The sequence below is a fragment of the Melanostigma gelatinosum genome (genome assembly GCF_949748355.1).
Source record: "Melanostigma gelatinosum genome assembly, chromosome: 22".
In the NCBI taxonomy this organism is placed as follows: Eukaryota; Metazoa; Chordata; class Actinopteri; order Perciformes; family Zoarcidae; genus Melanostigma; species Melanostigma gelatinosum.
In genome coordinates, this window is record NC_136655.1 from 4,467,692 (window position 1) to 4,484,493 (window position 16,802).

The 16,802-nt window shown below is 42.1% G+C and overlaps 1 protein-coding gene across 1 annotated transcript; it reads left to right on the forward strand.

The window, feature by feature from the left end:
* Positions 1–825: 825 nt before the first annotated feature.
* On the forward strand, positions 826–11,050 carry mtpn (myotrophin). The gene is made up of 4 exons (XM_079294363.1): positions 826–1,184; positions 3,700–3,813; positions 4,881–4,964; positions 9,686–11,050. The coding sequence occupies exons 1-4, from the start codon at positions 1,119–1,121 to the stop codon at positions 9,770–9,772; spliced, it is 351 nt and encodes a 116-aa protein (XP_079150489.1). The 5' UTR covers positions 826–1,118; the 3' UTR covers positions 9,773–11,050.
* Positions 11,051–16,802: the final 5,752 nt, after the last annotated feature.

The window sequence follows — 16,802 nt, forward strand, 5'->3', positions numbered from 1 at the left end:
ATAAATCATACATTTTCTGATCGAAACTGGTTCGAGAATATGTAATGAGACATTAGTATGCGGACATCATTACCGCAAAGCATGACCGGTTAGGCCGCAATTGATTTAAGCCACATGTGAACTTGTGATTAACCATTCTGGGACTCATTTCAGGCATATATGTCACATTAGCATAACAAGCAGGAGAGACCTGCAGTAACTTAATGATGCACAAGGCGCCCAGCTAAAGTATCATCAGTCATAAGGTCCACAGGCTCGCTGAGGCCGGTCCCACTCTCTCATGCATATGTATATTGGCACCTAATTAATATCTGACGGGAGGTCAGAGTGCAGGTACAACAGAAAACATGTAGTGTCTTGTTCCATGCGTGTTGTAGCAGGTCGGGCTGTCACAGGACGTTAACCCTGATCAAAAGATTTGATCAAAAGATTTGATCAAAGGCAACCTGCAACTCAGAGGATGAAATAATCATCAAATGGACTTCACAAGTCTCTCAGTTGTTCTCATTCAGCATTGAAATGACAGCAATACAACTTTAAAGTATGATATTTTCCAGGAATCTGATCTTAGTTTAATGGATTTAAATTCCATCAATTGTTGATGTACAGTTTTTATTAATTATTTTGAAATTGTTACTATAATATTGAATACTCATGTGTCTCTAGCTTCTATTATTTTTTTTTTAATAGAAGATAAAAATCTTTTTTTAATTGTCAAAATGTAATATCAAAATATTTCAGTGTTTATCCTTTTACCGGTAGCACCTGCATAGACTGTACAGTGCAACATAACGATTACCTCACTTCCGGGTAACCACAACGGAAACACTTCTGGCATGCAGAAAGGCGGATCCCTCTCGGCTACTTCGCCTTTCAGAACTTCTTTTGAGCTTATTTTTACCTGCCATTCCTCGGGGGGTTACGCCAAATCCAACAAAAATAGCTTTCTTAGGTATTAAAAGGAGGTTTTTATTCAGTCGAGTTCTACAACCGTCCTCACCCGCGACGAAAGGAAGAGTTTTGTTCAGCTATAGCTAGCTAACTTTTAACGCACTAGCATTTAACTTGACAACTGCCTGCAGCAGGGAAGCAGCATCACCTGAGCCAAACACAGGAAGATGGGAGATTTGGTGTGGGCATTGAAGACCGGGGACCTGGATGAGGTGGAAGCCAAACTGGTAACGGTAAGACGACTGTGTGTTTGACTGTTTTTATTTTTGTCCAGTGAGTGGCTGCTTAGCTAAGGTAACTAACGTGAGTTAGCAGACTGGTTAGCTAGCTTGCTAAGCTTGCTAGCAAGCTACAGTTAGCTGGAGTTGGGTAATGTTAAGTTAGGTAATCTAACACAAGCAAGCTATTGGGTATGGCTGGATGGCATCGTAACGTTATTTGTAGTTTATACAGCTTTAGCTAAGCTTGTACTCGTTTCAAAATAGTCAAGGTTGTCGTAACACGTTAGCGTGGACTGAGTGTAAGTATTAATGTCAAGTTAGCATAGTTAGCAACACACAGTGCTAACGTAACGTTAGTCTTGATTAAACAATAGTGGGTCAGTGTTTTGCAAACTATCTCGACTGTAGCTGTATAACTATATTCATTAACATTATACTCTGTGAGTTTAGATGTTTAGTTCGGCTAGCAAAACGCTATTGGTGCCACTTTCCGCAGAAGGCAACCTGTTGGTAAGCATACCAACAACAACATCAGCTGGTACGTGGTGGTACACATTGTATGTAGACAGCTAGCGTTGACTGCTACCGTCGTGTTTATTGTAAATCCAGCTGCAGCAACGACAATAGTTGTTGACAACGCGTTATTGGACAATGCGCGTTATTGCCGGTAGAAAGGTGCTGTGGGATAAGTGAGCTATCAACTTAACCACCACACGGGCCCGTGCTCTAGCAGTGTCTAGCTAGCTAGGAGGCTCTGCTACAGCAAATCCGGCGGCACCCTCCACACCAGCCGACATGGTCTTGTTTTGGCAGACACTGATAGAAAAGTAATCACCTATAAGTGCTGTTGGGCACACTCATTTCACTACAGAGCCTAACGTGTCTTCTGCTTTTTTAGATTAAAACCTGGTGTTTGCCTCTGCTGGAGGAGGCCATTTTTTGCTTTAACATTAGGTTATTGTGTACATTGATTTGGTGTTGGCTTATAGTTGAATTAAACTACTGTATAGTTTTACTTACAAACAGGATAGTTACACTAGTTAGCTGAATACATTATTAGAATAGGCTATAATATCTCGTTATTTCATATAGACATCTGAAAAGTGTATGTTCTAGGTCAAGTTTAAATACATGTGAAGATTCTATCCAAACACATTTTGTCATTGGACTCGTCAATCAGTAGCCTGTTCGATGCCTGAAATCAGTCTCTTGAATGTCTTAACACTTTATCCTCTGTAAGCTTTGGTCACTGGCAGAATCCATTGCAACTAACCAGTGTATTTTAAAGCCACTCTTGCAGTGTAATTCATTTCAACACCCTCCTCTTGCATGATCAGTATGCTCCAATCACTCATATTCTCACCACTATAAATGCAAATATATTTTTTCTTGCCAGTCACATTTAAAGACATGTGCCGCGAGATCGTTTTACGTCAGCACACACCCACCCATGTCTGTTTGAAAAAGACATATAAACATAAATAATACAGTTTGTCACAACTGCAAGGCCAAAATTAGCCTTGAAAATAAACAACAAACCTAATCAGACACTTATGATATTGTAAATCATTTCCATACTTGCCTCTGAGCGATCTGATCACTAATCACAGTTATCAGCTCGTCTGCCGACTGCACGTAGCTCAACGGCTAAAGTTAAAGGAGGTTGCATTAACTTGCCTTATGGTGCGTTCAAACTTTTTGGCGAAGGTAGATTATCATGCAATCATGATGTATTCAAATGTAGTTTTTGGTGAGAAACTTGAATAAATTTGGTTGTTTGAAGGAGATGTTTTCCCAGAAATATAAACTAGATATTAGAGGGGAAATTATGACCTGTTTAACTTACTAACACTAGCTTTAAGCGGCGTACAATACATCATTTAAACTTACGAATCTGAAGATGTTTTCCTTTTAGTAATGTATTACATATTTGTTTGATAAATTATTTATTTCCTAATATTTCAAACAGTTTTTATGCAAAAAAAACACTTAGGATGCCAATAACAAAGTAAAAGGAATACACTGACTTCGGGATGTTTGAGACTATTTTTCTGGAAGGTTCCAGGACTGTGGGAATCGGCAGGTTAGATTTTCAAAAAAATCGGAATTGGCCAAGAAAAGTGCATCTCTACTAATGAATGTTTTTTTTACCCCAACAGTTAGTTCGTCGTTGTCAAAGTGCAGTTTTTGAGAAAATGTGGAACTTGCAGCCACAGCTGTTGCTGATACGTCTTCCATTAGGTAGTGTCACTGGTGGGCCACCTGGCACACATTCAGTATGTGTGGTTAATGGAACGAGGAAGGGTGGTGAGTCTGTCTGTCTTTTCTCTTAGCTGTCTGAGGACGAACAGCATCACAGCAGGGAAGTGAAGAGCAAAGGATGGTGCATGTAATTGTTTGTCTTTTGTATTTGAGTGTGAGCTTGTATCAACAGTGAGTGAATGGGGTCCTCAGATCCGTCTTTGATGCATATTGTTGGCTTGTATTCATTTCAGCCCTGTTAATGTGTTGTCTTTCTCTTTTCCAGGCCGACGATGTAAACCGGACCCTGGAAGGTGGGAGGAAGCCTCTGCACTATGCTGCAGACTTTGGTCAGACAGATGTGGTGAAGTACCTAATTTCTAAGGGAGCAGATATTAATGTAAGAGCCACAACGACCAACTACCATCAGATTCTTTTTTGCATTCATTTGCATACTGTCCAGGGTTACAATGCCCACAAAAAAAGAACAGTTTGACATGTCTACTTCCCTTCATAGTCAAGTTCAAACAAACTGATAATGTTCATGTTAGCTCAAGCAGTTTAACAATATGCTTCAGGTAGTCTGTTAAAACCAGTATATCATATGCTATTTCAGCTAGTGTCGATTCTCTCATTCAACAATTGTCTGTTGTTTCCAGACCTTTAGCCTGATGGGCCCTCTGAGCTGCAATAGGCTCTTCTGATGTTGTTGTTGTTGTTGTCGTAGATTGATCCAGATCCACTCAAAGGGCACTTACCCATCCAACAGTATTGACGTCTGTAATTTGGATGGAGCTCTGTTGTTATTTACAGCTTTTTCTAAAGGTCTCATATGCCTGTTCAGTAACCAGTAGAATTGTATGTGCAAGCAGCATGAAACTCCATTGGAAAGAAACAAAGCTTTGTGATGTGTGCGTGAAACAAATGTGGATAAATAATTTACAGAACAATTTACAAAGCCTCGATGTTTTTTTTTTTTATTTGTACATCAATAGTGTTCTGTACTGTAGAGTTTCTAGGGTGCTTCCTGATGCTCAAAGCTCCCACATTAGCTTGGTGCAGTTCCCCCGCTTGCCTGAGATTAGATACAACAGCTCAACACCATAACATCCACTGGTCCTGCCTTCACAGACACAAGGATTTAAAGTTGCACCAACATAAAGTCTTTGCTTTGCCTCCCAAGCCCCAATATTTTTGAGCATTTCTCAATTTCTCTTGATAACCAGCTCAGCTTCTGAAACATTTGAGATAAATATAGCGTTGGAGTGCAGTGCGTGTCTTTTCATTTCTCGCTTTAAGGGAGAAGTAACACCTCTCACCGGAGTTATTTTTGTTATTTGAGAAAAAGATAGATGTGCTCTTGCGTATGAGGCTTGGGGTTGTGCTTAGGATCGGCTCGTACTTTTCTCAAAGAAACATTCTTTTCTGTTATCCACTCATGCCTTTCCCATCTGCTCCCACCCACAGGCTCCAGACAAACACGGGCTCACTCCACTGATCTCTGCCTGTTTCGAGGGTCACGCCTCCTGTGTCAAGGTCCTGCTAGAAAAGGTTGGTACTTTTATGTGATATGTGTGCTCACATCATGCGTCTGCACATAGTAGTGTCCTAGTGCATGTTGATGTGTCCGAGCCTCCACGTGAGTGCTGATGAGGTAACTCACTGGACAAAAGGCCCTTTAACACAGTCCTGTGGAGGCTGTACTGGAATGTTCAGAGCATGACACAGTATTGCTGCTGTTCACTTGTTTTGAAGTAGTTTCATTCATAGGTGCGCGGCCCTTTGCTGCGTCTAAATTTCTGTCCCATCCTGCAACCCTCAGTTGTTTATCTCTGGGACTGTTTTAAATGCTATCTTAGTCGGATAGATGTGGGCATATGTGCTCACAGCTGTCACAGCTGTGAGGAGAGAGACGATACGGAGTCGGGCACAGCTGGCATACGCTGCAGAAATGCAACCGAATAACAATCATACCGTAATGAATGTCCAATCCGACAAGCGTCATCCGGCAGAAGAAAACGCGATTTGTGGCGCTCCATCACAGTCAAATGGAAAAGCCTCTTTTAATGGAGGAGCTTTTTTCATAAGAAATCCAATGCCTCTTGTACACCTTACCTGAAAGTTTAACTCCAAAGTACCTGCACAGCATTCATATTCATATAAATGACAGATTTTCCGCTCATCTAGGCTGGAGCTCTGTTTCCCCACTGCCCAAATGAGTGAGACTGCAATGGGGTTGATTCCCCTCTGGACAGTGAATGCCACACAAGCTACTTGTCTATCAAGACCTCCTTCAGTTCTTTGTCTATGGTACACCTCTATCATTAAACACTCGAGTCTCATTCGAATACAACAGATCTGTATAACTTCCTGATTTGAGATCAGTACTCTTTTTATATCTGTAGCATGACTCAAATCACACACAAACCTCGAGTGGAAGTCGAGCGTACTGGTCACACGTTAAACTGCAAAACTGCAATGATGCAAACAATGTGAACTTTCAGTCTGTTGCTTGGAACTTAAGTTACTGTCACAAGTTCAGCACCACTATAAGAGAGGAGCCTACAGCGCCTGCATGATGCCATGTAGATGGCTCGCATGTGTTTACAGTCAAAGTCTGCTGCAAACCAGTATGTGTCTCTGAGCAGCTGTCTGTTCCCAGCCAGGCTAAATGAGGCAGGGTAAATGAAAGCTCCTCTACAGAGTTGTTTCACGGTGGCATCAGCTTGGCTTAACAGAAGTAATGGGACGACGGGAGGAGGCGTTCAAGTCATTTTTTGCACTCTATACAATCACATATTCATATTCGGGGCACATTTTTCAATCGGCTCTCAGTTTCAACTGCACTTTGAAGCAGACGTTTGGAAAAAAGGGGAAACAGTATCTATGTATGGGAAACACTGGTGTTTGGCTAGAGAGACATTTTCGGGGTACTCCACTGCTTACTTATTCCTGTTGGCATCGGATGTATTAATCCCTCATTTTCATCAACACATCCCCGGCCCTCGCATCAACAAGCCAGAGTGTTGCAAGCAATCGGCCAGCAGCTGGCTACTGCTGTCAGCTGGCCTGGCAGTGCTGTTGGCTCGGAGATAAAGTGAAAGTAGCAGCTAATGCCAACAGGAAGAAAATAGCAGTTTACTACCTCGTATGTTCTTCTCTTAAAAAGTTGCTTGCGTAACACTGGTAAGCATTTGGTACATTGCTGACTTCTACTCGACACAGACCTGTGGTCTACACGCTGTATTGACTTTCAGTATTATTGTGACAACAAGATGGTAGAATGGTTTCTTGCTTGTCTTAGTTTGGTGACACCTAAGCCTTTTCTTTTAGGTACTGTATGTCTGCCAAGAATGAGGAAGTAAAGGCTGTAGTTCAGACCCAAGCCTGGATGACACATGTTATGTCCGTATCACACATATAGTGTTTGGAATTAAAACCAGTATGCGGTCCCTTTTTTTTTTTTATAACAAATACTTCTAAGTCTTCATTATTGACTGCAGTTGTTTTGCTTCATTTCCCCTGCTACCAGTCGCATATCCACACAGCTGCAGTACATCCTCCTCAAAGCCAGGAGCTCTTCTACATCTGAAATAGGCAGCTGTGCAATTACCACCCCTGCATTGGAATTTAAAGCTGGCTGGGCCTTTGTAAAAGAAAAGCCTTTGTCTGTGGTATCATATGAGACAAGACAGTCAGCCATAGCTCATCTGATCAGGGATTACGGTGGACGGCGAAGATATTGCGTACTCGTCTCCACTAAGCACCAACAAGGATTTACACCCAGATGCAGCCAAAAGGTCATCGGTCACCACAGGGACCAGATTTCAATACACCTCACCCTGACGGCTCTAAAAACTCGCCGTGTGTCTTAACATGCGATGAATAGATTGTCCCTAAGCCCCCGTATTGACTGTGCTGCTGCATATCCACTCTGTCCGGCAGCACCTGTAGCACAACAGCCACGACTTTACAAGTGGATAAAGGGAACCCACTGAGAATACTGAATTGGGACTATTCAACTCTCAGACAGTGTTGTGTTTTCCGACAAAATGGCTTGGTTCCCTGGTGCATCATGGGAGCTGACCCCTGCCCCCCTGACTGCGTGCTTTGCTGTTGTTGGCAATGAATTATGAAAGGCCATTTCAACCCCCAATAGGTGACCCAGCCGTGAGATCTGGCGAGAGTGCTGACTATGGCCTGCAGAGGCCAGACAGATAATCTTTAGTCAATAATGAAAGGGCATGCACACATGAATACACACACACACTTTTTGTCTATGAGGAACTCTGTACATGGCCCATGACTAGGAAGAAATGCCGTATTATTTTGTGTTTTAAAAGCCAAGGCAACAACAGGAACTGTCCTGTTGTTGCCTTGGCTTTTAACCCTGACCCTATACAGTGTCTTGATTGTGGGTCCTCAATACAAAGGAGGATTTGCCATTTATTTTCCTCACAGTAGTCTATCAGTAAGAATTTAAAGTAAAGCAAGATTTGATGCAGCTCCCTCACCCATACCAAATGCATTCATTTCAACTAGGCCCTAGCGGACACAGCTCAATACAGATATTGGCCTTCCTTGCCTTTTTTTTTCGCCGGGCCTTAAAGATTTGCACTTTTACAGATCAGTAATGTTTGACTGCTGCCAGCAGGTCGATGGTCGGATGTTAGCGTTGCATTTCAAGTGAGTTTTGAGCGATTCTCTGGCTGGCCTTATATCGGAAGAGTTCCGCATGGGAGGAGTTTCAATTCCATTCTCTAACAGCAGAATGAAAAGTTAATGGACACTTTAGCAGGTCAGTGGCATTACGTTACTGCCCCAGTGCTGCTTCGTGTGGCTCCACAATCCAGGTTGGTGATGCATCTGAGTTTGACTGGAGACACCCTGGGAGGCCATTCTTAATCATTAGGCCGTGTGTCACTTTGCCACTAGCTTCTCCTTGACTGGGTAATGTTTGGACAGTGAGGTGTTCATGAGGAGGTCATTATTCAAGTTGGGGGAAAGCTCATTAATGTAAGTGGTGTCAGAAGTATGCCACTCAGCTGGATGTCCATTGGGGATGGCATGTTTTATCCTAAGAGGCAGCAACAGGGAGGAGTATGGGCCACGGATATTATTGCAACTCCATAGTGATTATCAATCTGTGGCGGACCCTTGAGAATACTCTTTGGGGCGATATGAGTGCACAGCCCAAACTCTAGGACATTATATAGCAATGCACATACAGTAACCCCCGTACATCTTTTGTTTTTCTGTTAGTCAGATGTCATTACCTTTAGACAGAGCTGGGCTAGCTGTTGCCCCGTTTCCAGTCTTTTTGCTAAGCTCAGTCGTTGTGCCAGTCGTGAGCATGTTGTGTACGGCTGTGAGGGTGGTATCAATCTTCCCTCAGAAAGAAAGCCAATAAACGTGTGTCCAAAATGTCAAACTTTTATGATCCTGTAAAATTAGTTCAAACCACTGTTTTCGGTTGTTGAAGACCTCGGGGTTGTCATAGTTGGACTGTTACACAACCAGACTTTATCATAACATAAGTGTTGACAATGACAGGTGAAGCATGTTGTGAATTTACAAACCGTCTCTTGCTTTGTCTTTGGTCTTCTTACCAATTAGGGTTGCAAATCTGACCTCAGCCCTGGTAAATCTCTCCTGCTCGGGATGCGCTCTGCTGCTCCTGTGGCATGGAAATTTTCACCCAGACAGCCATCCTCACAGGGCCGGGCCCTTGAACTGGGTCGCATTGTTTTTGACAATAGACTCTCTCTGCCTTGGCGCTGTAAGCCCTTTGCTAAGAGGCTAAAGTTGGCGGGCCAAACAAAAGGACGTCTCTCCACCACATGCCCCTCCACTCCTCCGCTGCCCATTAAATCTCTCGTCACTGCATGTGCATTCAATACGTTGCCTGTCTCATTCTCTCTCTTCTTTACTTACAGTTTTTGTCCTCTGAAAGATTATGTCCACTCACAGCTTTTACATTCACCCGGTTATCCCTCAGAGCTTAAACGATTCTGTCTCTGCGTCTGTGGCTTGATTGTGCATGTGCTGTTTGGATAAGTGACTGATTTAGAGGAAAGTAAAAGTGGCAAGTTTCACCATTAATGTTTTGCTAACATAAGGATAGCTGATGAATAAAGGTGTGTGGCCATAGGCAAGACAATTGTAGGAAGAATTATAGACCCTGATAAGCAGTGTTGGCTCTCCATGGCACATGGGAGACTTAATGCACCTTCTTAGCATATTTAATATTCATGTCCCCCTCTCCTGCACAGGGAGCTGACAAAGACCGAAAAGGACCGGACGGCATCAGTGCCTTTGAAGCTGCCGAGGACGCTGCTATAAAGGCTCTGCTCAAGTGAGACACCACAGTGTGGGAGGTGGCTGGACAGGTGGGTGAGCGGACGGACAGATGGATGCAGTGGTCCCCTGACAGAAGATGGACTTGCCCCTTTTTACCCCGATCGGCATCTGTCTTAACACTGCTTTTGTCTGTTTGTTAGAGGGTCATTTGGCTGTCTGGTGATTTTCTTTTACCATGTTTATTTTTCTTTTCTTTCCCCCGAGTTTGTTGGGATGGGATTCTCTCTTGTTCTGGCCTCTGTTTGTAGCCATTTAACAGCAGGACTTGTCAACTATGTCTCCCTTAGGGACCAAACACTGGGGGAGCGCTCTTGCATCTGGATCCTAAAATCACTGCTCTGAATAGAACTCACACTCTGTAATGTAAATGCAAAGCTTGGCACTTAAATACACCTCATTTGCAGTTCTCTCTTGGAAATCAAATGGTAATAGATTAATAGTGTGTTAACATTTTGTACAACTTCACTAATATTGTATGGCCAGGACTTAATCTCATGAAATAAACTAATTGCACTGTACTACACTAGATCGGTTGAAAAGAAACGTAAAGTTGAATTATATTTACCTTTCATTATTTGTGGCCTCTTCCTCCACCTCGGTTTCTTTTTTTTTGAACAGACAACTGTTCCTCCATTCATGAAATTTTGGAAACGTTGGCTGAGAGAGAGGTCCTGGGGTCAAATTTTCCTTTTCTACTTGGCATATCACTTGCATATCAAACAGTGTTTTTGACCAATCATTGCGTTGGTAATGCATAAACTATATTCTGTATTCCTTGACGAATCACCATGCTGGTTAACTAGAAAGACTTGAATGTTTCAATTTTAAAATCTGTTACTGAATCCCTTTTTCCAAAGCAACATTAACGGCACAAAATAGAATAAGGAATTCTAGAAATTTGTTGATTTTTGTCACCCCTGGAGTGAGATGTCAGAGTGATAATTCCTTTTTTGTTGCAGCTTCTCTGTGTTTTGTAATTGATGGGCTCTGGGGCCTCTGTGTGACGCGTTCATCGGGGTTAGAGTTGGAACTGGGTGGTGGGGGCTGTTGGCGGTCCCCTTGCCTTGGATTTGGTTAGAAGCCCTGCCTGTTTCGCTGCATGTCAAAACTGCCTCTGCTTTTCTGCTATGAAATGGTCTCTGGTCCTCACTTGGTTGCTTTCAAAAATGAATTACTACTATGTAATGGACAAAAGAAAAAAAAAAAAAAAGATGCTCTTTCTGACTTTGTTGTGACAAAAAGTCTGTAAAAACAGAAATAAAAACATCTATAAAACATTCTGACGCCTGAACTTTGTTTGACAAAGGAATGAAAATGGTCGGGGTGGGAAAGAAGTTTGAATCAAAGCGTCCTGATGGACAAAATAAGCAGTTATTTGACAGCTGACAATTTGTACCAATGGAACTGCCACTCGGTCCACATTTTTCCAGAATTATAGAATCTGATGAATAACGGGTTTGATGAATTTGTCCCATAGTGTTCTGTTAGCCTCGGGCAGCGTAATCAGTGTTTGTGTCCCAAACTCTTCCACTATGGATCAGACTGACTACCTCCCACTAGATTTGTCTGAATGTCTGGCTCCATATTTTTATCGGAAGGTCAGTTCTAATACAGAAAATGCACCGCTATCCACAGAAAATGATGGCAATCAAACCAAATATTGTCAGTGTTACTTTCAGAGGCTCATTTTGTGTGATGACTGCAACACACATTAAACTCGAGGCTCATGATGAAAGAAGCGGAGCCACAGTGAGGGATTACACTGTCAAAAATTGTACTGATGCACAAAATTCAGTGAAATGAATTATGTGCCGCTCCAAAAACACTCTTCACGTGGCAAAAAGTATGAGCATCAGTCGTCAGAAAGGATGAGTGTAACGAGAAGGCATGCGTAACTCTGCTCCCACCTGCTGTTTCCCAAAGAAAACTGCGGGAAGCTAACTCCTGAATCTGAGGACATTTTTATTTCAATAGAAAATGACACATTGGAAATAATCAAAAGGCATTATTGAAGATGATTTGTGGAATTCATCCCCTCACGTAGTTTCAGGAATCGGACCTAATTGATTGCAGTGTCTCTGCAGTGATTACCGGATGCTGTAATTAGCACACGCGCCCACATACATGCACAGAGATGTGTGCACATACACACACACAAACATTTTGTGTCTCATCTGGCGTCCCCCCAGTTGCCAGAGAGACTCTATGCGGAGCTACCCTTGTGATCAAGCAGCTCAAAATGGTGGTTAATGAAGTAGCAAATCCAAATCATCAGCATAATTAATATGGACTCCTGATTGCCTTTTGGGTATTTCTCCCTCTCCCCCTCTTTAATCTATTATTGACTCCGTGTCTCGTGCAGTAGTTGAGCTTTAGACTCATTTTAAACAAATCTATAACTTATTTCCCTCGATTTAGATCAGGAGTCACGTAACCTGGAGGTTCAACCATCCGTGAGATCACGCATTAAATAGAAGGAGACTGAAAATCACTGCATAAATGTGTTTTGTTTTTATTTTATTTTTTTCAAAGTTCATGTCTGGGTTTTTTTACATACAATTCACTGCATGAACATGTTTGGAATAACAGATTTTGTTGCTCCTTGTACTTGCTACATGAAGTAAGCTACCTCTACAGTACCTTCCTCCGCAAGTACATGCTGTTTATGATTAAAAAAAAAACCCAACAGCCATCGCCTCCAGAATTTCTATATAGTGCATGGCACCCACTCTAAGTGGGCACAGTTTGGCTGTAAACCTGCTACAGGAGCCAACTCTTTGTTTTGTATTTCATCGTGCAGCTCAAATACAAAGGGCAATATTGCGATGTTCCTTAAATGATGGATTAGTAGAGGGGGGAAAGCAGAGCAGTACTTCTGAATGCATATGTATCTTCAGTTTAAGTTATGTTTTTTTTATGACATTGTCCGAAGTTGCCCTTTCACACACGCAGGAGGAGATTGTCCGTGTCAGACGCCAGTTCGTCATTTGTTCATCAACAACCTTTGGCCGTCATCGACACACTCATTAGCTGTGAATTCTCCAGACAGTGACCTGCTCTATCCATACATGGGACACCACCGAGGGTAAAGTCGAACAAAGTCTGTTGCAACTGATTGGGACACTTCTCACACACAGCTTCTCACAGTTATATCTCGATAAGCTCGAGGTTGCAGCGCAGGAATAAGCACATTTCTGTCGCTACCTGATTAAGCCTGTTCGAACTGTCTATGTTGCAATTGCTCATTATAACACGATCATAGCAGTCATTGTATGAGTAGTGGTTGAGAGACAGGTTGAGAAAAGATGGAGAGAATGGACTGGGTTGGAGATTTGCATCATTACCGGTGTCTCCAAAGTCCATTGAGCAGACATGGACGGCAGCAGAAGTCATTTAAAAGCAGCCAGTTGTGCCGTGACAAGCTCACATGCATAGGCATGAATCTCGTGCGGGCTATTTACTTCTCAGTCCCTCTTTGTTTGTACTCTGAGCCAATGTGCGATGAGCCAGATCCAGAACCCTCGAGATGCCTCAGTACAAATGGTCTCAGCTGAACAGCCATTTGCAGAGAAATCGATGCACCCACAGTGCTAAAGGGACATTTTAATTGGATATAAAAGCGGATTCGTTACTACTGTTGTGACGGCTGAGCACGTCGAATGCAGCGTGGCTGCCAGCCATGGCGGTGCGTGTCACTGAGCACTCGGAGAACGGCTGCGTAATGTGTCCGAAGACACAGCAGCTCCTGCACTGCGTTTTGACTTTCTGTTTCAGAAATGTATGCTGTGCACATAACTCTCTTTCTAAACTTTTCTGCAGAGCCAGATGGAGATTTAACAAAGAAGTGCCCATTTTTGCCCCCAATGCATATGATGTTGTATCCAATTATATGGTTTCTTAAATATAGATCGTATAAATATAAATACAGTACAGGCATACAGTATACAAATGGTAAATAATACGTCTTAAAAATAGAAAATAAACAAATGGTTTATAATAAATAATCCAGGAGCCTTTTTACTCAACTTAACTCATCCATAGTCATTTGCACTATTTCAAAATTCAGCTCATGCCTCCCGCAGTAAACAGTGTGTTGCAGGTAATCATCATCCAATGAACCTCTGAGACCTTTGTGCTATCTGCTCCTGTAATCAATTCAAAGGGACACAACAGTCTGTTTCATGTAGCAGGTCAATATTCCAATCAATAGGTTGATACAATGTGCAATTAAATTAACCCTTGTTGTTTTTTCCATGTAAAACAAACAGAGTTGTTTTTCTTTCACGAAACTCTTAATGTTTGGTTCACTGCTCACTCGTCAAGACTGCTTCACAGATATGAAGTTTGCAGACTGGGGCCACAATGTTTTGCAGTTCAATTTAAAGGGGACATATCATGAAAAACCCCACTTTTAAAATGCTTGTGCACATATATTTCGGTATCTGGAGTGTGAAATTGTGTCAGTGTTTTGTTGGCTGCATCGATCAGAAAACATGTTTCAACAAGCCGTTCAGATTTGGCTCCCCTTCCTATGTCACATGCAGGCTCGTTAGAATGTACCACCTTCTTTGAGAGGGGGGTACAAACATGTTCTAGCAGAAGCCCAAATTTCAATTCTGCACCTGAAAATGAGCATACGTCCACTTTAAGGACTATAGCATGATCAAATGGGACAGCCATGCTGAAGATGTGCAGAGAGGCATCTCAGAAGATCAAGCATTAAAGTGCAGCGGCTGCAGGCAACGACAGAGATACACTTCTGTCAGGTGAAAACAAAAAGATCAAACTAAAGTGGCCAATCCTGTCACCTCAATTGGATATTTGAGGAGAGGGAGAAAGTGCTGCCTCCTGCTCCAAATATTTGTGTTGTGACATGTTGATGGCAAAGTAAGAATTTGGTGTAAGCAGCTAAAAAAACAAAACAAATGGATCTACCGTAACTGGTGCCAACCACGCAGGTGGTAAAGGAGTAGTTTTTATTAACACTAATTAAACCCTCTAGTTCCTTTACACCAGGGTCACACCAGAAACCTGAACATCGTAGCTGACTTGGGGCCTCCACTTCACGGCCACTGTCAACACTGGAATACTTTCTGAGGGAAAACCCACAACCAGGTTTCAGAATGTTCCTGAGAACATGACAGTGGAAAGCAATGGGACGTGTGAATCTGTTGCCACAAAAACAGAACAACTAAAAAGCAACATGAACATACACAAACCTTAAATCAACACTGCGGGAAAAATAAAAAGAGAGAACTAGAAAATGCATTTCTAGCATTAAACTGCACTGCTGAAAACCCTTCTGGTCAAACTGTCTTAACTGGCAGATTTGGAAGCTAACCTGTTTTTAATTAATTATCAATAAAGAATTAAATTTGACAAAAATGTGATTTAATTCAATACATTTTTTTTATAAAATTGAATTAAAAAAATTTGTTGAATCAACTTTAAAAAAACTAATTGAATTAAATTAAGAAAATAAATTGAATCATCTTAAAAATGTAAATTAAAAATTTAATTGAATCAACTTAAAGAAATAAGCTGAATCAACTCAAAAAACTAATTCAATTCTATAAAACAATGAAATTGATTCAACTTAAAAACTTTAATTGAATCAACTTAAAATGTAGAAGAAGAAGAGTGCCAAAAATGTACGGAAGAAATATAATAAAAAAGAATAAAGATTGGAAGAACAATACTAGGCATGCTGAAGCAGCATTCCAACAAGTATTGCCTAACTCTGTGGCTAAACAAAGTAGTGTAGGCTCATTGTGTTTGTTTTATGGCACATGTAACTGCATAGGTCAGTGTCACCATTCTTATCCACCAAGTTCAAACAGAATCAGGCAGCTTTTTTTCAAAACAAATCTCAGAAAGACCCACTGCCTGCTACCTGTCCAGCACCAAATGCTAGAAAGCTGGCTAACTCTCTTGCTAGCTAGCTAACTAGCTTGACTAGAAAATCAAACATCTGCAGCTAAAGAGGAAGAGGTTTAAGAACTTGAAACAGAGCGAAAAGAACGGTGAATAATGCAACATCAGCTGTGCAGAAACACAACTCCAAGGATTTAATGTTGCTCCGGTTCTGCTGAACGAGTAAGTACGCAATTTCCTTATGTCCGACTCTGTATGGGTTTGCTTTATTTAGAGCTTTTCTGTTCTCCGTTAGCCACAACTTTAAAAAGTGCCCACTCAAGAGAATTTTTACAGCCGTTGCTAACTTTCCTGGCCAACTCGCCGGAGCTAAATCCTTTCACAACGACTTAGGAAAAAACTCTGTCCGCCATTTCTCTTCGTCAAAATTCAAGAAGACGCCGTACCCTCCAAGTGCTCAGATGGAGTGCGAGTCGCTCTGTAGTGGCCTGTGGTGCTGTGAAACCTCTGAAAGAGCTCCTTTGCTTTTCCTATTGATTCATTTATTTTCTCAAGGCGCTGTTTGTCTGTCCATGGCAGAGTGATAGAGGGAACTGAGTGACTAATAGTACAGGTAGCACTCGAGGCTAAGACCGAGTCCATTACGACAGGGCTGATGTCTCCACTTGTGCCGTCCCCTTTTGACTAATGTCAGGATCTGCCATGCTGCATGATCATCTCTCTTCTTGGCATCGGATGACAGTTCCTCTCCTCTGTCTTAACAGGAGCCGGCGTGGACTGAATAAGAGGGGCACAGTCGCTGTAGCTCTCTCTACCCTGTTATCCACTGTGTTTCATTCTACATTTTAATGGGAGTTTTCTGAGATTTGTGGTCTTCGCCGTGTGAGAAAGACACAAAGCAATTGGCATGATACTCTGAGCAACTGAGAGAGAAAACTCTTAACGACACTCAACAACTAAACAGAGGGAACTTTTTTGGAGCTCAACCATCGAGGACCATTGTGCTGCCTCATTAAGAGCAGCGCAGTGAGCACATTAATGTCCCTCAGACACTCCTTAATCCAGTGGTTCAGGAGCAGACGTGCAATGGGACACACGAACAAGCACAAAAGCCTGCACAAAAATGTTTTGGGTAAAAATAAATCAACATATAGA

What these genes read in the sequence shown, in the direction of transcription:
- mtpn (XM_079294363.1), top strand. Translation starts at nt 1,119, where the DNA reads ATGGGAGATTTGGTGTGGGCATTGAAGACCGGGGACCTGGATGAGGTG. An exon ending in TGGAAGCCAAACTGGTAACG is followed by an intron (nt 1,185 to 3,699) that starts GTAAGACGACTG and finishes TCTCTTTTCCAG; the next exon opens with GCCGACGATGTAAACCGGAC. An exon ending in TCAAGGTCCTGCTAGAAAAG is followed by an intron (nt 4,965 to 9,685) that starts GTTGGTACTTTT and finishes TCTCCTGCACAG; the next exon opens with GGAGCTGACAAAGACCGAAA.